At 40.7% G+C, this 23,169-nt stretch overlaps 3 protein-coding genes across 11 annotated transcripts; all 3 read right to left on the reverse strand.

The window, feature by feature from the left end:
- Positions 1 to 6,075: 6,075 nt before the first annotated feature.
- Positions 6,076 to 14,099, reverse strand: znf740b (zinc finger protein 740b). Of its 3 annotated transcripts, XM_069141001.1 has the most exons (7): positions 14,013 to 14,092; positions 11,411 to 11,561; positions 11,007 to 11,240; positions 10,216 to 10,344; positions 9,997 to 10,126; positions 9,605 to 9,723; positions 6,076 to 8,933 (listed from the first exon to the last, which is right to left on the reverse strand). In XM_069141001.1, exons 2-7 carry the CDS (start codon positions 11,453 to 11,455, stop codon positions 8,784 to 8,786), a joined length of 807 nt encoding a protein of 268 aa, XP_068997102.1. In that variant the 5' UTR covers positions 11,456 to 11,561; positions 14,013 to 14,092; the 3' UTR covers positions 6,076 to 8,783. The 3 variants fall into 3 exon arrangements, with proteins under 3 accessions (XP_068997102.1, XP_068997103.1, XP_068997101.1); XM_069141002.1 differs by lacking the exon at positions 11,411 to 11,561 and having other exon boundaries at positions 14,013 to 14,099; XM_069141000.1 differs by lacking the exon at positions 14,013 to 14,092 and having other exon boundaries at positions 11,411 to 13,786.
- Positions 14,100 to 14,714: 615 nt separating this feature from the next.
- csad (cysteine sulfinic acid decarboxylase) lies at positions 14,715 to 18,181 on the reverse strand. The gene is made up of 11 exons (XM_069141261.1): positions 18,105 to 18,181; positions 17,138 to 17,360; positions 16,914 to 16,993; positions 16,709 to 16,763; positions 16,408 to 16,524; positions 16,232 to 16,296; positions 16,038 to 16,119; positions 15,731 to 15,930; positions 15,372 to 15,423; positions 15,195 to 15,284; positions 14,715 to 15,032 (listed from the first exon to the last, which is right to left on the reverse strand). The coding sequence occupies exons 2-11, from the start codon at positions 17,324 to 17,326 to the stop codon at positions 14,859 to 14,861; spliced, it is 1,104 nt and encodes a 367-aa protein (XP_068997362.1). The 5' UTR covers positions 17,327 to 17,360; positions 18,105 to 18,181; the 3' UTR covers positions 14,715 to 14,858.
- Positions 18,182 to 18,570: 389 nt separating this feature from the next.
- On the reverse strand, positions 18,571 to 21,773 carry LOC138193300 (uncharacterized). 7 transcript variants are annotated; one of them, XR_011177858.1, is made up of 5 exons: positions 21,689 to 21,773; positions 20,219 to 20,559; positions 20,051 to 20,131; positions 19,640 to 19,965; positions 18,571 to 18,641 (listed from the first exon to the last, which is right to left on the reverse strand). XR_011177858.1 is itself a non-coding variant. In XM_069141267.1 (5 exons), the coding sequence occupies exons 2-5, from the start codon at positions 20,731 to 20,733 to the stop codon at positions 19,691 to 19,693; spliced, it is 603 nt and encodes a 200-aa protein (XP_068997368.1). In that variant the 5' UTR covers positions 20,734 to 20,737; positions 21,689 to 21,773; the 3' UTR covers positions 18,989 to 19,690. The 7 variants fall into 7 exon arrangements, 6 of the variants coding, with proteins under 6 accessions (XP_068997368.1, XP_068997363.1, XP_068997367.1 ...); XM_069141267.1 differs by lacking the exon at positions 18,571 to 18,641 and adding an exon at positions 20,665 to 20,737 and having other exon boundaries at positions 18,989 to 19,965; positions 20,219 to 20,396; XM_069141262.1 differs by lacking the exon at positions 18,571 to 18,641 and having other exon boundaries at positions 18,989 to 19,965.
- Positions 21,774 to 23,169: the final 1,396 nt, after the last annotated feature.

Here is a 23,169-nt window from a genome sequence, read left to right on the forward strand (position 1 = left end):
CCTCCACTGTTTTACTGCACTTTTTGTGTGTATGTATTTTTGTAGCCAGGACTGAAGAATGTAAAGAGAAGCATTTTCTGTGGCATACCTCTAAAACCTCCAGTTTGTTCCCTCCTCCCTCTGTCATCTACTCTTTCTCACTTTCTCCCCTCCCTCCCGGTGGATTCCCCAACCACACCACAACACCGTTAACAGACCGGCCCTGACAGATTTACTGCCATCGTCTTTCCATTGGCCGCCAGCCTGACAGCTGAGATTTAATGCTGCCTTCCCATTGGCCAGGGCTTGACAGGTGAATTTATGGGTGCACTGTGATTTGATGCCTCCTGCCTTTGAAGTGAGTTACAGCTCTGTCGCTTATAGGACACAGAAACGGTGTCAGGTTGCAATCGTAAAATCTTATCCCTGGAGGGAGGTGGCACTGGAGTATAATAGTCCTTACATCATGAGAGCAGAGGAGAGCTTCCTGTGAGCACAGATGAAAAACAGAGAAATATGTAATGGGATAAAAAAAAAAAAATAATTGCTCGGTGTCCATCCAAATATGCTTTGAATAATTCACGGTATATCACATTACTGCTAAAGAAAGTAATCTGATTTGTGGCAGAGGGAAAAAAAAAAAAAAAAAAAAAAAAAGGGAGGAAAAATCTAAATCTTGTGTGATTGTCTCATTTAACACCTTCCTGCCTCTGATATAAGGTTTTTCTACTTGAATGTGCTCAGTCCACTTCTCTTACGATGTTGCGGGATTTCGGTAGACTCGGGCATCGGGAGACCCTAAAATGACCGAGTAAATCATTATGTCACAAAGCTGATCATACCGCCAAAGTGACTTTGGTTTCTGACTACTCACTGCGGGCCCAGTGTTCGTGCCACACCGTCATCTATCTGCAGCCTATCTCTTCATCAGCCTGACAGTCTGCCCTGACAAGATCAAGAAGAGGGAGAATGTGGCCCTGTAACAGCCTTGACCCACAGAAATCTTTAAGGGTAAATAGCTTGGCTGCCCCTGCCCTGTCTATCAACCTCCAGTGAATTCATGCACCGTTTCCCTTGGATATCAAATCCCCCTCTTTAGCCTCTCACGTCGCACTTGAGGTTGTCTGCTCAAGTGGAAAATTGTTGGAAAATAAAGCGACTGAGGAAAGCCCTGGACTTGCCTTGTCAAGTGGGATTGCATAATTTCATAAAAGACCTTCTCTTGAACTTGATAACTTGGGGTTACACCGCATGCCCTCTGACAATGTGCCATGTAAGAGAGAGAAAACAGGTTTTTACATCTGAAAGAGACGTGATCCCTCTGAACTCACGGGAGTGATGGATAGGTTGCCGGCGTGTTAGAAGGGGCTGGGACAAATATACGTGTATAGAGTTAACCATTACAGAGAGGTCTTTCCTGTATCGAATCAGGCTACTCGTGAACCTTTGCCTTTGCTGTTCTGCTGTTTCAACCAGCAAGATTACATACTTAGGAGGGCGTCTTTTACCTAAGAGAGAGTTTTGAGGTTATGGAAAAAGCTATCAGGATGAACTCATACAAGAAAAGACCAGATTTTTTTTTTTTTATCTTTATGTCTTCTGGTGTTTGTTAAGTGTCCAGACGGTGGAACATAAAGGTTATGGTTTTCACAGGGCAGTGAGCATCCAGCACCTGTATAACTAAAATACATTCTTTATGGTGAAGGAAACTGTGATGATTTAAAAGAAGAAATATAACAGTTTACACCAGGCTTATTATTTATATTTATTAATAAGAAGACTCCGATTGTTTCGCCAGCCTCCGTGAGGCTACATGAGCCTGCTAACGTACTCACCATGTCAAGGGATCCCTAATATTTGTATAATGTTTGGTATAATTCATTATAAAGAGGTCATGAACGTCTACCAAATTTCATGGCAAGCCATTTGATAGTTCTTAAGACATTTGACTGAAAGCCAGAAATGTCTCAACGGAGTGTTGGAGAAGATGTCCAGGGGGACACAAACTTTAGAGGACACAGCAACATGGACATCTGAACAAAATTTTGTGGCAATCCATCTGGTAGGTGTTGAGATATTTCACATGATAGGTCTTTAGGATTCGTCCTCTGGGGAGCATGAATCTACATACCATATTTTTTTGTTGTTCAGATATTTTGCCTGAACCAAAGATGTGGAGTGACATCGTCATCAGTAAAGCACTTAATATGTTTAAAATATGTACTGAAAGGGACTAGTCCAGCTTCAGTTTCACTAAATCACTAGTCTGTTCAGATGTACATTAAAATGAATCCATTCAGCAGTTGCATTTGTCTGAATAGGTATCATTATTTGGTCAGGGAAGACTGCAGATGAAACTGTGGATTTGCTCAACTCAGCTCTGCCGTGTATTTGTTTGTGTTAAGAACCACATGGCGTCAGCGACAAGGCCGGTACCATATTACAGTTGATGAAATTGTGTCACCTTAAACTATATAAAGCTTTAACTGCCGTGTCTCCTCGTCTACCATAAATTACTATAAACCAGTTTGTGTGAAGGTAAAGTAACCACTTTTCTTGGCGCGTTGCCCATTTTACTTACTGATTTTGAAGTCAGAGAGCCCTGTAAGATTAGACGAGAGCAAACCGTCGAAGTCCGAGGTAACGCTTCAGCTCAGGCGACCCATGTTGCGGCAGGCTGGTTATTTCCTGGAGAAACAAGCTGTAGATTAATAGAGTGGCAAACGGCCAAGCCAACTATCTTGTTGAGGCTAAACATACCTACGTTGGAAAGTAGTTTTTACACAGCCGGCAAGGAGCTGGGTATCCGTCCTGTCGAGGGGAATGTGGGTGACTCTTAGGCCAAATAAATCTCATTAACAAGGTCCTGCGCAGCTGACCTTGATCTTTGTGAATGCATATGCATGCTGCAGACCCGAAGCAAAGGTGAACACAGCAAGAAGCCCTCACACTCAGCAGAGGCTGGGCCTCCTTCTTTCTCCCGCCTCTCCTTTTTTTAAAAAGCACTATTTTGTATTTTTGAAGGAGCAGCAGAGCATTGACTGATTGTTGAACGGAGATTATGAATTTCTAGTGCTCTTGTTTTGATGAAATTACAGTGGTCCTTTAAAATCAGCAGCCACTCTACATCTCATTTGTCTCTCAGTTCATGAGACATGACAGTCCTGTGTGATACTTCACATCGTGGTTGTCAAATTTTCACAGCTGACATTTTGGTGTGTCGTAGCAGGAAAAGCAGAAGTGTTATTGATAACGTTAATGCTGTTCTTTTCACGTGTCTCAGTAAGCAGGACACTGAAATTGAAGTGTCTAAATGAAACTCAGATGAAAAAGGCCACATTTGTCAAATATTCAACATATATTCTATCTTTTTTTTCCCACACACACACACACACACACATCCGTCACACCTTCCTTGATGAAGCCATATCGCAAAAAGATAATTTTGAAAACTTAGCCTGTGTGTTCTCATTTCACTGGAGGTACATTTTCACGCATGAATATTCATGATTTGAATAAATCAAAATGCAAGTAGGCCGAACTCAAACTTTTCCCTTGTTACCTGTCAGGTGGGTGATAGTTTCGCCCGTCTTCTCCTCTGTGTTGTATTGTGACTTCAGGGAATGATGTGCGGGGCCTAATTTATCTTGTTGAGTTGCACTAATTAGAAAAGTAGTGTCAGACATCTAAATACGGGACAATTTGAAGCATGACATAATATACCCTGTTACAACAGTAACGTACCCTGGCACCCTGGTATACTGTTTATACTGTTTATACTCCCAACTTTGTGAACACTTTGGAGGCCATTTTGTCCATCCCAGTTTGGTGTAAAATGGCTGCCGTTTACGAAGATGCTCTTAATTTAAACCAGCTATTCTTTAATTTTACAACACTGAAATTCTCATTTTGGTGCATGATGCCTTTTGGTTATAACATAGACCAGGATTAATAATTTATTTCTGAATAATAGCCCCTGGTATTAAAGAATATTACAATATTTGGTCATCATTAATAAGTAATGGATTCACATTTTCTCTGCTCATTGTTTGATGAGAACTTTAGATTTATGGCAAATTCTTTCATGTAATTTCAAATGATTATTGAGCAACTGTGATAAGTTAAATTGATGTTTTTACATTCAAGCTGGTTTGATGTTAAAATGCATGAAAAAGACAGAGTGCAGCAACCAGAATCATGTTCACAGATAATTCATTTAATTTAAAATGTCCTCTTTAGTCATTCTTTACATTTCTGCAGTGAACACACGGCTTGAGCTTTCTGTGCGAACATTTACGAATGTGTTCACTCAGGTTTTCGAGGAAAATGGGAGTAACCCGGACAGAGGGACTGAAATTTTAATGATGAGCAGCACCACCACGCTGACGGCCACGGAACACCTCAGACAGCTTAAATATCACTGCTAATTAACACAGAGAGGTGGGCTGTCACAGGCATGATGGATGTTCGGAGGGGGCACATCGTTGCTTTCAACCAACCAGCGATTCCTTTATTAATCAAAGCCTGAGATGAAAAGGCTCTCCCACACCTTGGGGAGAAGGAGATAGCAGGAGCTATTGTTGGGAGGGTTTCAATCAGTTGCAGGGAGCCTGTGATGTGTTTGATCAGGGGGCAACCAAACATTTGTAGGAGATAGAACGCTTCTGCTGCCAAGCACTTGTTTTTGTAAACCTCTGAACCACCCATGTGTTGACAGAGCCACAGTGTGCTCAGATTTACCGGTTGTTGGGGAGATTTCTGTTGGGAGGACCTATTTCTTGCATCCCTCCGACAGGAGAGGTGAGCGCGCTGAGAGCTGGCTATCAGTCTTGAGGAGACCTCTCCTCCCTGATAGAGTGAGCCAGACTGAGGACAAGGTAGCACTCCCACACTTTACCTCTGGACTGACTACATGATCAGTCTGTCTCGCAGAGATGATTTCGAACCTAGATGATTTCAGCACTTTGTGCATGAAGATGGAGTGTTATCTCCCCCCCTCTCTGATCTCCTCCCCATCTACCTCACTTAAGGAGGTCCATTGTTAAGTGCCAGGGGCCTGTGGGTGCTGTAAATCAGGCTGCAGAGGGAGGGGATGTCTCCCATGGGGGAAGGCGCACACTCCCTGCAGCCTTCAGGCTGATCTCATCCTGCCTATCTTAATGCAGTAATTAAAGAACTGGTCAATAGCAAAGAGTAAGGTGCCAAAGGGTACGATCTGCACTTCTTAACATACGACTGATGTGGCAATACCAACGCAGGCAGAATTACGGGGCAATGTACTTGATGAAATTCTTTCCTCCTCTCTGAACAATGTGGGTATCAGATGGTTATGTCTGTTTGATCGCCCACTTTGACAACAGTGTTATTGAACAAATCATCTCTCTGACTTGACTGTTGTGTGGTTTATGTTTCTCCACTCCACGTTTGTAGCAAGTTTTAAAATCAAGTTCCAAATTTATAACATGTCACTGTTCTATCCCAGATTTTACATTCAAGAAGCAGTATGCAGATTTGTTTGTAGATCATATTCATGACATCAATAAGTTATATTTATCATCTCCAAAAATGACCCCCAAAAAAGGCTATTTGAAACGACAGAGCTCTTGGCTTTACACTGTGAAAGTACCATCTGTTTCTCGAGAGAGGTTGTAAAGAGACACGGGAATGTATAAACCTACTGAAAGTTATTTTTCAATGTGAAGTTTTGCTATTGATTAATCAGCGGTGACGGGTGAGAATTAATCTGGTGTATTACAAGTGTTTTCTGGTTGGATTTGTTGTTTTCCTCAGCTCTATATTGAAGTCAGAAAAAAACTCTGGCATAATAACAACGTACAGCTATCTCGTACAATTTATTTGTAATTGAAGGTATTTTCACACTTAGCTCTGTGTGGTCTTTTTAAATGTCCAGTAATGAGTGTAAAACATTTTGTGTTTTCATATTCACTTCAGAAAATTGGCCCTCCTATGGTTGTGGCTGCCACCTGCTGACAGAGCTGGTGTATTACTTCTTCTGAAATATTTGCAGCACACAATAATAGCAAACGCCAGAAAATCTTTCTGAACTCTTGTTGTAGAATACATAAACAACATGCGCTGTTTAAAAAGAAACACTTTTATTGTGACTTGGGGCCCTAAAACTCGGATCAGTACAAGTGTGATTGACCGAGTCAAAACTGACTTCACTCCTGACAGGTCAAAACTGTTGGGGCTCACATTAAAAAAAAAAACTTGATGTATACAAGGTCCTCTAACTAACACATGCAAATAAAACAAATAAAAAAATAAAAAAGATTATCCTACCTAATCTTGGCTGCTATACTAAAAGGGGAAGAGTGGAAAATTTGACTTTTCTCCTAACATCAAGTTGAACAATGACTCGTCATTAACTTTTCAGCTTTCATGAGAAATCTGACTAATGATAATAACTTTGTAAAATCTTTGATTTGCTTTTGGAGTTTAGGTCCCATACATACTATGTTCTACTCCTAATACAATTTAAATATATATTAACTTCATAAACAGTGGACAGTCAGTGATGGGCCCCAAACTCCACTCACATAATCTAAAAGTCTGAAAGCAACAGACCTGTTTACTAGAAAACTTTGAGTCTAAATTACTGTTAATACTCATGGCTTCTTCTACAACTGAACTAACATCTTCAGTCCAGTGTTTACAGACTGATTTAACCATGTTAAGGTTGCAACTAAATTACTTTCACTATCAAGTAATTTGTTTTTTTATTGTCTCGATTAATCAATCAGCTGTTTGCTCTTTGAAATGTCAGAATTGTGAAAAATGTCAACTAGTGTTTCTCAATGCGGCTTAACATGTCTTGTTTTGTCCCGACCAACAGTCCACGACCAAAAAATTGTCGGTTCATTATCATTTTGGACAAAAAAAAAAAAATAATAAAAAAAAAAAAAATTCACGTTTTAAGAAGCTGGAATCTGAGAATTTGAGCTTTTTTCTGTTAAAAATGGACTCAAAATTCTGAGTTATTGCAGAAATTAACCGGCGATCAATTTTCAGATAATTAATTGATCGATTAATTGAATAATTATTGCAGCTCTAAACCATTTACAGGCCTGAATATGCTGCCAGTTGTCATCATACAAAACACCTTGAGGATGTCGTTGTTCCTTATCCACCAAGTTCAATTAGTCGTCTTCACTGAAGATGCTGAAGGTTAAACTGGGGATGAAATGGCCTGGCAGAGGATTCAGATCACATTCAGTTGGGCGGAGACAGAAGTCAGCACTGGAAATCTGTGGATGAGCCAATTTATATCTTAAACGGTGTGAACTGAGTAATGAATAAAACCATCAGCAACAAGAAAACGTCACCAGTCCTTCCTATGAAAATAAGAAGGTTAGGCCTGAGACTAGTTTTGATCGAGTGGTGTGCAAACAGTCTCAAGAGCAATCTAAACCGAAGGATTTCGCAAAACCAGAGGACTTCTGAAGGTTTAAAAAAAAAAAGAAAAAAAAAAAAAGTCTTGTAATGTCAGAAGAATCTATGATCACTGAACAGGGGAAAAAAAACAACAAAAAAAACAAGACAGTGGTTTCAAAGAGCAGAGAGGCTGTAAACACAATGGATTTATCTTGGGGATCATTTTACAGAAGCAGAGGAAACACCTCAATTCTGAAAAAGACAAGTCAGTCCTACATCCAGTAAAAATAATAATTAAAAAAAAACCAACAACTCGCTGTTTAAGAGCTTCAAAAAAATCTGGGCTTCTATAAAACCTTTCAGCCTTAAACTGCACTAACAGTGTAACCTGTTAATGGTCAGGACCAAATCCTTTAAAACAAGGTCGAGCTGTAAATATGTGCCAACAGTCGCTACACAACTTAATATCTAATACCAGGATTAGCTGGAAAGAAACATTTCAGGAGTATCTAGTAAAACTAGTGTTTTTCAGCTGATCTGAACACATCATCAACACTGTTGCCCCTGCAGTTGTTCCTCTACTTTTACAGCAGGGCAAATAGCAAGAAAGAAACTATTTCAGATCCAATTAAGACTTGTGTGTTGGAAATGAAGGCAATCTTGTACATGACACAAAACTAGTTGGAATGTCACTCTCTAGTGACTCCCGTTTTGATCAGTGCTATCAAAAACATTAAAATTGACCGACAGTATTTGATAAGTAGCTAATTACCAGTTACCAAGGATTTCCTCAAAGCAGCAAACACCACAAGCCTGCCGTGACCTGTTGCTCGTCAGCGGTAGCTGGTACATGAGAGAAGCATTAGGGACACAAAACAAGTAGGACTTCAACACTAAAATGCTACATGGTTTTGTGTGCGCGTGTCCTTCGGTGAGTTGTGCATTGGTGTGCACAGGCAGAGCCGGGGTCGATTGCAGGTCAAGAGGATATATCTAAGAGGCGCTGCATGATATACTGACCGTCCATGCAGTCGAGAAAAAAAAAAATGCTTGCAATCTCTGGGCAGCGACACCAAAAAATACCCGCAGCCTTTCAGATGAAAGGAGATTTGAACGTCTCTCAGTTCAGTTATTTCGCTTATTGCCGTAATACCGTGACTTGCTGTCCAAATTTTGTAAAGTAGTCCATCCTCTTCTGCCTGTATATGAATGTAACAGTAGATAGAAAAAAAAGAGAAAAAAACAAAAAGGTACAAAAATCCACTATCAAGCTCTAAACAATGAGCTGGCGAGAGCACACTAAAGTTCGGTTGAGTTCAGGTAGGCTGTCTCAGGTCACAACTCCACCGTATGGCGCGACTGAGCAGCATGCGACTGTCGTCGGTTGTGTCTCTACGGGAAGCCGAGGGTCAGACAGTCAGACGGTTGTTGGAAGGCTGTAGGGGGCTCCAGGAAGCCGGATGGGCCGACGCGTCCTGGGAGTACTGGCTCTCCTCTTTGCACATCCCGACGGTGCACAGCCGCCGGTGTCTCAGCAGCCTGTCTGTCCGTGAAAAGTTCTGAAGCAAGGCAAGGAAAGACGCGCGGCTCGGTCAAGTTAACGGTCATTAAACATCCGCGGCCGACCGCCGCGCAGAAAACGTAACTGCACAATGTTCTGCTCAGTCAAAGCAGTTCGGAGACTCCTCCTGTTGCACGCAACAGAGCGATGTGCATGAAGCAGGGGGAAGCGGTGGCCTTTGTCTATTTTATTTGTCGAAGTTATGTGGCTTTATCAATATGAGCACGTCAGTTGCGCGTGGTTTGTGTGAGCCGCGTTCTGTCGGCGTTTGCAATTTCGCCTGTTTTCATGCTGCTGTCGTGAAAAATGTCCCCGTCCAGGAGCAATCAGGTCTGTCTGGGTGTCTGTCTGTCTGCCTGTCTGCCCGCGACCCTCGAAATGCTTCAGAACGCCGATTGCGTTCGCATTTCGAGAGGAGAACAATATCGCCGTCCACGTCTGAAGGAAGCACGCGTTACACAGGCGGCGACATCGATCAAGCAACAAAACTTGAAATACTTATGCACGAGAGGGTTTTTTTTGTTGTTTTTTTTTTGTTGCTTCCCCCTGCTCCCTGCACAGGACTGCGCTTGCGCTGCATTCCGCTCGGCGACAGTCTCACAACGTTTCGATCCACCCTCAAGACACGTTAAGTTTAATGGTTGCGCTGAAAAGAAACGGCGGACGAACCTGATGGCAGCGATCACACTGGTATGGCTTTTCTCCGCTGTGTACCCTCTTGTGTCTGTCCAGGTGGTAGCGCTGAATGAACCGCATGTCACACGCGTCACAAGCAAACGGCTTTTCCCCTGTAAACAACCGCGGGTGTTGGTCAGCACTCGTCAGGAGTCACTGCGTCTTGAGCTGGCTGCAACTTGCGTGTCGCCCGCCAGCTCAAAGATACATACCATTTTGAATACATGCGTTATCAAATCTGTTTATTTGACAAAATAAAAAGAGCGGAGGAAGAGGACCAAATAAGAGAAAAGGCACATTAATGACACGTATTTAATCATCTCGGGTAACGAGAGCGGCTTATTTACGAACAGAAGAATGTGAAGAAATGACGTCCGAGTTCTCACCTGTATGTGTGAGAATATGTCGCTTGAGGTGGTAGCTGCTCCGGAAAGCTCCGTAGCAGTGATCGCAAATGAAGTTCTTCTGGACTTTCAGGGAGCTGTCGTCTTCCATATCCATTGACGGAAGTAAATGCTGTCGACATCGACATCACAGTCAGACAAAACTGAACTTCACAGCAACAGCATGTCTTTGCATTTGTGTGGTTTTAAAAGAATCCTGACCTCCACTTCCTCTTTGACTTTGTTGGAGGATTTTTTGTGTTTCTTCTTGGGTTGCATATTCTGGTTTGCCTGCAGGTCCTTTCCGTCAATCAACCTTGATGAGTGATAATCGCCGTCTTTTCGGATTAGCTTTCGGAGGAAGTCGAATAATAGATATTATTAGGTAAAAGTTTGCGTTGCAACAAAAAGTTTACTTCCAAAACAGCTATTTGTGATGGTATCTGGCCATAAATGACCAAACACATAATCACAAACGCACGGTACCCCTTTCGCTTCCCCTCTTTTAAATATTTATATTTATTACTTTGAAGGTTTACAAAACACTATAATGCAGTTGTTGGATGAGATATGCAGTCATTAACGTCTCTTTTAAGAACAGCTCCCCCTGAAGGCATCCACAGGTGGAAACTGATAATGCATCAACACAAAATGTCAAAACTACATTTTATTTGTATAAAACTTTTCTTCATGTTTCTATTAATATTGTTCTCAGAAATGCTAGACAGGTGGAGGTTAAGTAATCATATATAATCACGTCATAAAACTCCTATGCAAAAAAAAATAATAATTCATGAATGTTTCATACCGCGTTCCACTTCCGATGAGTTTTACTTCATGTTCAGTTTACTTTAACTGCTGAAACATCTGTTGGTTAACAACCTTAACCGGTCCACGTTGTGAAATCACAACATCAGCACACTTTCTCAGTGACCTTTTTTTTTTCCCTCATGCAAAATGAATTAAAGAAGCTCCTGTGGTGAGCTTGGAGCTACAGCCACCATCACTCTCACCAGGGGTGGACAGCTTCCGGCAGAGGGATGGCCCATGTGGCTGTGGTGCGGTTGTCCATGGTGAACCTGGTGGCCGTGGTGGTTGTGGCCGTGCTGCGAGTGCCCTTGGTGGCTCTCGGGGCTGGCCCTATGTCCCTGACCCAAGGATGACATCATCTTCTTCTGGCCTGGGATGTTGTTGGCTTGCATCAGGGCCATGCTGGACAGCACCGCCTCACAGCCCAGCAACCCAGCCTGGCAACACAAACAGCATGTCAGAGCAGAAGGAGGGGGCCGCAGCACCCCTCACAGAGTCAAGGGGTCGGGGGGGTGGGGGTGGGGGGCTTTGAGTCATGGGAGTGACAGATAAATGCAGACACTAAAACCGTGATGGTGACTCTGGAGATGTAGAGACTTCCACTGACCCACTTCATATGGTCTCGAACAGAATTGTTGGAATGGTGTGTCATCGCCGTGGTTTGAATGCGTGTGTGTTTAGGGGGACAGAGGGGGCTTCACTCAGGATGAGGGGTGACAGAAGAGACCTCACCCACCCAAATCATCAGGGGCAAAAGCCTGAAAGCAGAGGCATGACAACATAAGGCTAACATTTGAACACGTTGGGATCAGGAGCTGGAGAACTGGGCCAATCTACTACACAAATCACCACATCTGGACATGGGACCAGAAATTTAGGACCGGCATTCATACGTGCTCTTTACCAGGCAAGGCAGCCCCAATGGTTTGGTGCACGCTTCTGGGTTACATGCGTGACAGAAAACATAACAGTCATGTACAAAATAAAGATGGAAATCTGATGGAGAAATGAGGACAACCTTCAAACAGAAAACACATTTTTGCGGGTATGATAGATTGATAGAGCGCTTTACATACGAGGTGAGACTGAAATTCGAGAACACAGAACGACCTACAAATTGTGCTGCAAGCTTCTGCTAGAGCAAGTTAAAACACACCTGCATCTACCTGAAATTGTTACAAGCATTCAAGACGCTTCAAAGCATATTCATGCAAATAATAATCAATCTACATCAAAGCAAGTTATGGTGATTTTTACACCCGGCCGTGACGTGATTTGTAGCATAAACGAGAGAAAATGACTTCAGTATGTAGTCAATTACTAGACAGAAACTGAGCTGGATTTTGCTGTTCAAAAATCTGGCACTGAAATCGCAGATGAAAACATTTTTCCTTTGATCAATCAGGGACTTGTGAAGCTAAAACACGACACGATAATAACCAAACATTCTATCGCATTACATAAAGCCATCTTTTTTGGAAGTGATGGGTGTAAACGTAAATAGATATGGCACAAACATATATATATCTGTAACACTACAAACATCATGTGTGTTTCTCTTGTCCATGAAGTTTCTAATATCCTCTTTTTCAATAAATGTAGGTGAAAATGTTGTCAGTCATTGGCCATATCTGTGGTATTCTGGGTATTTTATAAACAGTTCAGATCCATAGCACAGAAATTAGTTTTATGATTAAAATACATGCGGAGTTAACGACTAAACTGGTGACTGAGAAACAGCCATTATTTCTTCTACCTGATACCACCTGGGATAACAGTTACGATTATTATCAAGACTGATTCAAGAAGTACAAGCTTTCAGACCTGCACAACTTAAAATGAATTTGGAAAATGTGACTAGTTCTTATTTTGAGCAAAGTTTAGATTCGAAACACAACAATGAAAGGAAAACATGCCTGCACTCAAAACGTCGGACACAACTCACCTTCTGCACATCATTTCTGCTCAACGCTGAGCGTGTTAACGTGCAACTATCCCGGGTATGTGTATGTCAAAACCTTATTCAGGTTGATGACAATTCTTGACTAAAGTTATTGACATAATAGTTGCAGAAAACTGATGCCGTGATTATCAAAAAGGGGAAGTCTGATTTGACAATGCAGATCAGAACATTTGTGTTGCTCCTTTACCATCACCAGCAATCAGATGGGGAAACTAAATCGAGCAAAAAAAAACATGAATACAGCACACAGACCATCGTACACCTGCATAATGTTTCGATCCTGGATATGAATAACCACATTTCTGGGACTGGTGTTAATACCATATTACAAATGCAACCAAAACTAGGCCACAAATGTGATTGCAAACATACTCATTATCAGTGGCAAGAACTGTGTCAGAAAAACAAACTGCAGCATCTTGTGCAGTGTTTTTTTTTTTTTTTTTTTTTAGGTCATGTGTAAGACAAAAAGGGCAGGCAGCTTTTTGTCCTCACGGTATGCTATAATCTTAGTGGTAAACCCTGACGTCAATGGAAATCAAATGATACGGCATAAACAAACAAAACATTACCTTGCAGCAGGGCTTAAAAAAAAAAAATAGTAACAACAGGCACAGCAAAGGAAGCAGCATGATTACTGAAGTGTTCCGAGTAACATCGAATGGACACGAAACGTTCAGCAACACAGAAAAATACCATTAGTCGAGAACCCAAACTCGCTTGCTTTTAATCAATGTGTAATATTTGAAAAAAAAAAAAAAAATTTGCTGACTTAGTCCTTTGTGTGCATGTGTTTTAGGACCACGAAAAGCCAAAGAGTAAGCTACAGTTAGCTAGCATCGTACCCTAATAACCATAATGGAAAAGTGAGCTTTATTTATCCACGGGGACCATGTGACACAGGAGAGCCAGCGCGCCGTGTTCAGGTCGGTGTATAAAAAGTGCGAAGCAGGCTGAGAACCTCCGCTGAACGAAAAGAGGAAACCGAAAACAGCCTTAGCCAGCCGGGACTTGGGTTTTGGGACAACTCTGGAGCGACTGAAACCCCCCCACCCCCACCACCGACCCTCCACCAACCCCCCGCCGCGGACAACACAACAACAGCCGAGGCAGGGCGTGCGGGCTCAGCGCCGACCTCAAAATAACGCCTCCCTCCCCGGCTGCAGCTGCGACAAACACACGCGTAGAAGGTTATAAAACGTTGAAAGAGCCGCTACTGAGATGTGCTGCAAACCCGACTGCTTACCTTTCGGTTTTTAGAGTGTTCGAGGCTATTAATTTCTTGTCGCACTTCCAATTTTTTTCCCCCAGTTTACAAACACTGACAGGAAACACCACCGGAAGTTCTCCCCGGGGAGAGCTCCGATTGGTCGCGCGCCGAGACACGTGACTGGAGCAGTCACGGGTCTCGGGTTGACCCACATGTGCGGCCATATTAGTGAGGTAGAGTTTGTGGCGGGATGGGTTTATGAATGATGTGGAGCTGCAACAATCCGAAATCATTAAAGATAAAAACTAAAAAAAAAACACAACATTAAAAAGCTACAAACATTATGTTTCAAGCTTTACAATGTGAGAATGTGTTGCTTTCTTTGTCTTATAGTTAGGCTGAATGGGATCTTAGATTGTTGATCAGATTAACCGGACATTTGAAGCAAGCACTTTAGACACTGGAAGTTGTGATGAGCATTTTCACTTTTCTGACCATTACTTCAGTCAGAACAATTATCAGTTACAGCCTTCGGGTTATTGAAGCACATTTAGCAGGAAGACATTATTTTCTCTAAATAGTGGGTCATAGGTCAAATTTAAAAGGGAACAACAGCCCTGCACAAAATGGTCTCAAAAAGGTCAACATTGGAACTCTTTTAAAACTCTTTTAAATAAAAGCCACAGTCATTTGACATTTATCAAGAACAAAGATACTTTATTTATTTATTTTTTTCACTTAATGTATTCCTTGGTATGTTGTCACAGCTGTTTGAATCCAGCGAAATTAGTAATTAGTGAGGTATATTTGTTATAATTTGTGACATTACACTGGCTTTGCCAACAACTATTTGTTTACATTGTACAAAAGTTGTGGTTTTGGTCACAAATCATTTCCCAGTCTTTCGATTTCATTGAGGAAGAAATCCATGTCTTTCTGGGAGACGAGGGGAGAGAATACAATCAGACGGAAAAAGTTGACCTTGGCTCCCAGAGGTTGGTAGCCCACCATCATGGTGCCTTGTTTCATCATGCGTTCCTTGATGACTGGAGCTACCTTTTAACAAAAAAATAACTATGGTTCAAAAAAGAATAGTCGCTCAATCTTTAACAAACATGCACTTTACAAAAAGTCTGATCATTTCAGCGTGTGTGTGTGTAACAGCAATAAAGACTTAAGCAATCTCAAACATGGAGACTTTATTCTTTGCTTACTTACTTTTGCCAGTCTGTCCTGGTAATCTGCATCTCCTTCCTTCCCTCTCAAACTTGGTGGTATGAACCAGAAGCAGACATTCACAAACTCTGGCTGCCCATGGAGCCAAATGAAAACACGTTACCACCAAAATTTCGAAGGGAAAAATATGTATGTTTCATGCTGTAGATGTGAATTTACCACAGTCAGAAGATGGAAACCATCTCTTTTCTTCATCTGCTCCACCAGATACCTGCAAGAGCAAAGTTAACGATGTTGTTGTTTATTCAACAAATTTTTGATATTTAAGACAATGTTTCGCTGTATTAGATAGGATTCACTAGTTCGTGAAGACCATCTGAACATCTTATGTTTTTGTTCATAAAAAACTATATGTAAATTGCAAAGTCACAACCAAAGATTAAATGAATTTGACATGCATAAAACAAAATAGCTGTATTTTTTTTTTTTTTAATTATTCCCCTTTAAGGATGAGATAAGTTTGACTTTTCTACTTGACTTGAGGCTCCTCTTGTGCTACAGCTGCATGCCTTGTTTACCTTACATGGATGAAAGCTTTCTCTACTCGCTCTGCCAAGCCAGTGGAGCCAACAGCTTTCCACATCAACCATAACTTGAGGCAATCCACCTTGCGGCTGCACTGCACAGACTTATCCCCAATGTCCAGATTCATGTCGTAGAATTTGTCCTGCTGGAAGAGGTATGTGGCACTGGCACTGTGGCACTGCTTCAACAAGTTCTGAGGAACAAAGGAGGATTGTCAGAGAAAAAAGCAAAAGTAAAAACTTATTTTATTTTGAAAAAAATTATGTTTAAATTTTGTAAGATCAAACTGTGAAGCCAAACCGTGGTATCCTTTAGCAGCAAGGTAGAACACTGCAGGCCAGCCACCAACATCTTGTGTGGATTCCAGGCCACTGAATTTGCTCTTGGACACACCACAGAGTAGTAAATGACCATTCACCCTTCCTCTCATGTATAGGCTAATGGTTGTCTTTCTCGCGATACAAAATTCAACTTTCTTGCATGCATATGAATACCTGTCAACACCTTTCATCAGATGTCTGTGTTTCTCGGAAAAGAGCACGCTCCCTCCCCAGGCAGCCTGAAACAAAATGACAAAGCTCTGCATCTCTTTAAATTTGAACAAAAACAACACAAGCTTCACAAGCTCAAAACTTATCAACATAGATTAGTCTTCTACTGGGGGACTCACGTCGACATGCATCCAGAGCTTGTGCTTGTCACAAACATCAGCTATGCGATCCAGCGGGTCAAACGCACCCTGCACTGTGGTCCCTGATGTGCAGCTTACAAAGAATGGTACTGCACCCTAATAGAAACACACAGAAAGGGACCACCGTTTCCTTGCAGTTAAGGTCTTTTTGGGCGAATTTATATAAAAAGAGCCAAGTTTATAGCAAGTGGATAATCACTGCTAAAACCAAAAATATATTTGATTCCCCACATGTCAAATTTGATATATCCGAGCACTTACTAAACGTAAGTAAATTCACCTGAGACTTGGACAGCTCAATCTTCTCATCCAGGTCCTCTGGAATCATGCTGCCTCTGCAGGGCATGAGAAAGTGTAACTCCTCACCAGAGAATTTCTGGCATGTTTCTCTCAGTAAATGATTTCAATGTTCAACTGATTATGAAAGTTGATCAAGTAATTTTTCTATTCAATAGTCTCAGCTCTTACAATAAACAATCAATTACCTATCATCCACTTTCACCACGATGACATTGTCTGTCCCAATACCCATAAATGCAGCCCCTTTCTTCACAGAGTAATGGCTCTGGAAAAACATACAGATGCATCTTTTTAGTCATGTGTATTTAGCAGAAAAAACAAATCGTGATCTTCACTGAACACCTAAGATTAAGTTTAAATCAACTTTACAGTGCACTCAAATATTGCAGTGTTGCAGAACCATCCTAACCTCTTGAGATGTGAAGATGGCTAGGCGTGGGAGACCCCACAGCCCCTGGCTTTTAACCTCTGGAAAGAGTCGGTAACGTGCAAGGTTCATGGCGTACATGTTAGAGGTGGACCCCCCAGGGCAGAAAATACCATCACCTTCTGTCCAGCCCACCAGCTGACGTAGCCCTCTCAGAACCTCAGACTCCATCAGCACAAAGACTGGGGCCACTTCATAGGTAAAGCTACAATTGACATGCAAAATCTCTTATCAACTTAAAATACAGCACTGTACATGTTACGTTGTGTAGAGCTTTGTGACATCTGATCTAGAAAGGTACTGCATGAATAAATGTATCTTACTTGCTTACTTACTTATATTATATATTTTACATTTACAAAAATTACCAGAGTTGAAACAGCTGCCTATCACCCGTCATAGTAGTAGTAATATTCGTGTATTTACTTAAGCACTGTACTTCAGAATAATTTAAGGTACTACAACTTTACTTTAGTGTTTGAACTTTCTAACACGTTATACTTTTATTCGACAACTTTATTTGGAACCAATCCAGATACTAAATTTGATCACTTCATAAATGATGTATTGCTTCAGATTAAACAACCATGCAGTAAAATACCTAAAATGATCTCTGCCTTGGCCATCAAAATGTTCTTGATGTTAAAGCATCAAATATAATACTCCAATGATATCAAATTTACAGGAATACAACACTTTGAAATCGGCCCTTCTGTATAACAAATATTTCTGATAAGATTTGACTACTTCTTTACTAGTAGTCAAGTAAAATTGTGAGTGCAGGACTGATCTATAACAAAGTAGCATATTACAATTTAGTGAAGTAAAAGATTTGAATACTTCTTTCACTGCTAATCTCGGTCACAATATTTTGTTTATTGGATTATATTTTTACAGGTTTATCCATTTTATGCTTTACTGTCTAATTTTTTAATGTTTTTTTTCTTACAGGTTAGTGTTGAGAGCCTCGGTGAGAAATCGTCCAGCCAAGGAGTGATAGTCCACCCCACCAAACTGCTGATTAAAAAAACGTGGGTGACCTGAAATGACCACAAAAAAAAAGTCTCATCAAGAGTAAATGAGAGTCAATCTATTTAAAAATGTTATCTGTTTCTAGTAGTCTTACTTGTCTTAATGCTGTACTTGGCGACATCTCTTACTCGCTGTAGGAGCCTGTCTTGAGGCTCCCCTGTCTCTCTCAACTCCAGATCCAGCAACAGAGCCAGCTCATCGGGCTCTTTCCACTCACAAACCTGCACCAAGAAAACACAGGTTATGAGTTTTGTTCAGAATAGCACAGTAATTTGACAAAGTCACTCCTTTTAAGCTCTATAAGAGACCTTCTGTTTGACATCTGTGCCTTTGCAGAGCACCTCCTTCACAATGATTTTGAAGGCTTCATTCAAGAAGAGTTGGCCCTCTGCGTGGTCAGTAAGAGGCTCATTCAGGTCACGGAGATTAGTTGGTTTGGTTACCCGTCCATCTGCTGTTAAACAAATAAACACTTTCAAGACCTGCAATCAAAAATAGACAGATATAGCAGTGTACTTACATGAGAATGAGGACATATTTTCCATCTTTACACCTTTAAAAAGTTGTTGAATCTCTACCCCTTTATTATTCTGCACTGACAGCCAGACAGCAGAAAATGGCTACAAACCAAAGGTAATTTTTTGCAGCACTGGGAGGGAGTCAACCTTTGTCCCAGACTAAAAGTTAATTAATGTTGTCTGAGATGAGGGAAGACAGTGGCTGAATACAGTAACTTCTGATTTATGAGTTTCTGTCACAAAAAACTAAGTAAAATGGTTCAACCAAGTCAGGTGTGAAATTTTTAATGAAACAAGGTATTGTGTATTTTATGAAATGATTCTCATGGACTCACAACCAAGATTATCAGATTAACTTCTTAAAGGCAGCAACTTTGATAAAATGACTTTATTCAGTGTGTGGTGGAAGAGAGGAACTGGTTATCTACCCTCATTTGCTTGACATATTATCTCAACAGTCACATATTACATACCAGGGTGTAAGGTACACTTAATCCAAAGAACAAAGTGCAACTGTTGCGACACCTAATTGTCTGCCCTTTCAGAGAAAGCTCCATTTTCTCCCACAAACTTTTAAACATTTATCAAATGTTGAGTTGAACAAAACAAAACACAAAAATAAGATATATGATTTTATCATATGTCTTTAAATAACCTTCTGAATTCAGATCAAAATGAAATGAGCACTGCTCAGTTGTTTTCCCTGATTTCTCCTTGACTGACCCTGAGACAAGACCCTATTGACACAAAATAGTACTTTTGGATTTTTTTTTTTTTAGATTAAACAAATCTTTTGCAAGTTTTCCATAAAAATATATTATAAAATTTAAGAAGAAGTCTCTTGCTTAGCGTTGCTGAATGCCATGAAGTCGTAAAGTCTTACTGCTAGTTCTCTCCTGATATGGAATGACAGTCTTGATGATGGGAAACACACCGATTCTCAGCAAAAACACTTCCACTGAAAGAGTTTCAGTCTCAGTGGGTGTCAGTCGGTCTTCAACAGGAAGTCAATGTTTTCAGGCATCCAGTCTCCCTGCGTGAGGAGGGAGTGCAGGTCAGCTGCAGTGGCTTTTTCCCTCTGACAGGTACACCAGGAACGCAGCATGGCGAAGACTCGCTCCACGTGGACCGAATGGTCCTCTTCAATCTGCTCCAGCTTCACAGACGGGATGTCCAGAGCCTGTCTGCCGATTTCCCGCCAAGATCTGCCAATGTTACGAGCCACAGACATCAGCTGCTTCTCCGTCACCAAGCCAGACACTGTGAATTGAGACGGAGGCAGATGAAGCAGGCGATGCTCTTACAATGTTTTATTTGCAATAGATTTCAGTGTAGTGGGACACACCATTGCTGCAGATGTTTTTGGCTGGAATGATATCTTGTAATTCAGGAGCTCCTTTTCTCTTTGATAATGTTTCTTTTTTCCCTTCAAAATAAAGAACATATTTAACATGGAACTCAAACACTATCTAAAAGTGAAATTGATGAAAATACTGAACCCACTTATCTCTACCTGAAGACAATGTGCTGACGTTCAGATCCTTCATAAAACAAAGCATGGGGAAGGTTTCTTGCAGGGCCTGGTCCTTCAGAAGCTCCAGTAGTCTTCCTGCTGCTCCCGGACCTTTCTGGATGATGTGATCCAAAAGGTCTGTCACCTTCTCACTAGGAACACGGCAAGACTTCACCTGCTGGTAGGCGTGAAGAGACAGCAGGCAGTGAGCGTCTGCATGCTGCAGAACAAAGTCAGCGTCCGCACTTAGAATTTCTATCAGCTGCGGCTTGTGGCTTCTGAGTAGCTGGATTTCTGCTGCGGGTTCCTCAGCCATCTCCGAACACCAGATAAATCAGCTCCTGAGAAAACAGGGTGATACTGAAGACCTTTAATGCAAGCATAGATCAAATCAGAAATATTTGCAAAGCCAAATATTTAGTACATTGGTAAGATTATTTATTTACCCAAAAATGTGTCAAATTACCAGGTTTCTGACAAGTAAACTGTGTGGGATTCTCTGGCTGCTGTGGCATTCACCTGAATAGTTTATGACATTAAAAAAAGACTGGATGAGTTTTGTATTGATAAAAAACATTTTTATAACTATCAATTATTCCCTATCACCCAGCAGGCTCTACTCTAAGTTTTTGTAGTATTGTCAACATTACAATTGATTGTTTCTCACAGTAGTTGCAGAATCCTTACAAGACTCCTTCACAATTGAGACAAAATCCTGAGATTTTTTTTTTTTTTTTTAACTAAAAGGGCTGTAGAGACGAGATATAACAAGATTCTCACATTTATGCAAGATGATCTTTCCAAGAGCTACTGCAGCGAGTCCCTCCAATAGTCCAGTAAATGAACAGTAAGAAATATGCAACAAGATTATTCAATCCATAAATGGAAATACCTCACTATTAGAGCCATTTGTATGTTGTAATTGTTAAGTAATATGCCATAAAGTGTTGAAATCATAACCTCTATTAGTAGCCAAAATATTTGAAATTTGTGTTGCACTAAATGTGACTTCATCAGGTGGGAGGTCTTCCCTATTATGCTGGCACATGTATTGTTTGTCTCTGAGAGCTCTGCATAGGACCTTTGAAGATTACGACTGTCAAGTAGTCATAGAAATACATCACTGTATTATTGTGCAGCAATCCTACAATGGCCAACCAAGTTTGTTCATTTAAGTGCCAAGATGGGCGGATACTTGCTTGCACATTATAACATGACTTTTTTTTTTTTTTACATAATAAACCGTCATGCCAAAAGTAGGCCGATTTATTTGTTTTGTTGCACAAAGTCTGCAGAGCCGTTGTCCTGTATTCAGCAGTCTCATGGTAAATACCTATATTTCTTTCCTTCCTGGTTTCCTGCACTAACAACATCTGTTATCGTTCACCTCCGGATGCACTTTAAACACTCGCTCTCTTACTACAAGTACGGCATTATGAAACAAGCAAAACGGATCTATTTTTCTCTTACCATTTATTGTGACAGAAAAACAGAAGAAACTTTTTGCAGACAAAGAGAACACATTTCTTCCCGCTATTCTGGATCCGGATCTTCCCTCCCTCTGATTTTCTTTGTCTGTTTTCGACAGTTTCAATTATTTTCTTTTACATGCTTTGTATATCTGTTTGCTTCCACCTAGTGGATGGAGGATTAAACTTTCAGTATCCTGTCCTGGCTGTGAGGAGTTGGTGTCATCTGGTGGAACTGCTCGCACATTGCACTCGATAATTAAGGGGGACTACTCGAGATCTTTTATCGATGGGAAAAGTCTCAATGACACAAAGTTAACATATCAATTCTAAAATAACAATAAAAAGGAGAAAGACATTAGATCAAATAAGATTTTATTTTGAAATGCACATGACAGCAGCGCACAGACAGGCTGAGAATAACAGATAAAGGGAGATTTCAGTGTTAAGTCTTATATTTAAGAAGAGATTAAAAGAATTTGATGAGTGACAATAAAAGATATATATACATACAACATATACATTACAATATCTTATCATATGTAAATGAATAATGTAAATATTCCTGCAATATAAGTCCAGCAGTGACTGCTTTTTATGTGTAAACTACCATATAGTACATAGCCTACATGGAATGAATCATAAGTACTATATTCAAAAGAACTCACAAAAATATGTACTGCTTTTACTGTGTTTGGATATGAAATATAAATACTACAGAGAATAACTATACAATACATATATAAGTAAAAGTAGAACTCAAAGTAATTATCAGATATTGCATATAAATACACAATAATAATCTCTAATAATGATCGATTTTACAAAACTATAAAAGGAGAACTGAATAATTTGTATGTGTACTTCTGTTTCTCTGAAATGAGCTCAACTTCCTTAACCTAGAAACAAACACTCACTGCTGCTCTTATTCATTCAAATCGTTTAACTGTAAACTAAACGTCTTCTCCCACTCGCTTCCTGAACACAAGAAGCTCAAACATTCATGTCGACAGTGAGAAATGTGTTGTTGTTCATACTGTGGAAAATAGAACACTGTAAACACGGGAATGAATATTTGATTGTTTTTGGTTGAGCAGAAAAGATTCACTACATGAATAGTAAATAAAGGATGTGTGTGTTTTTATCGGGTATGTACTTACAGGTGCGTGCAAGGCAATGTGAATGATGGAGGATCTACAGCGTTTAGTGTATCCTTTCAGAGAAAAGGCCTCTGAATGTTACTGGACAACAATTATCAGGAAGCACCGGACACACGTCTGCTTAGCCTATTTACTGAGCTTCAGTTCTGGGAAATGACAAATCAATATCTTATTCCTGCACAGATATTTGCTTTGGGTGAGAGGAAAAGCCTTGCGAGCCCATTTCGTTCACACAGTTTACATTCTGAGTCACTGTGTGTATTAGCTGTCTGAATAAATCCAGTTTTCTCTTTGCCTACAGAGGGTGGAAAGAGTCGAGCGA

Source organism: Embiotoca jacksoni, unplaced genomic scaffold (genome assembly GCF_022577435.1).
Source record: "Embiotoca jacksoni isolate LCO1_2020_lvr unplaced genomic scaffold, fEmbJac1.0.p SCAF_9, whole genome shotgun sequence".
NCBI lineage: Eukaryota > Metazoa > Chordata > Actinopteri > Embiotocidae > Embiotoca > Embiotoca jacksoni.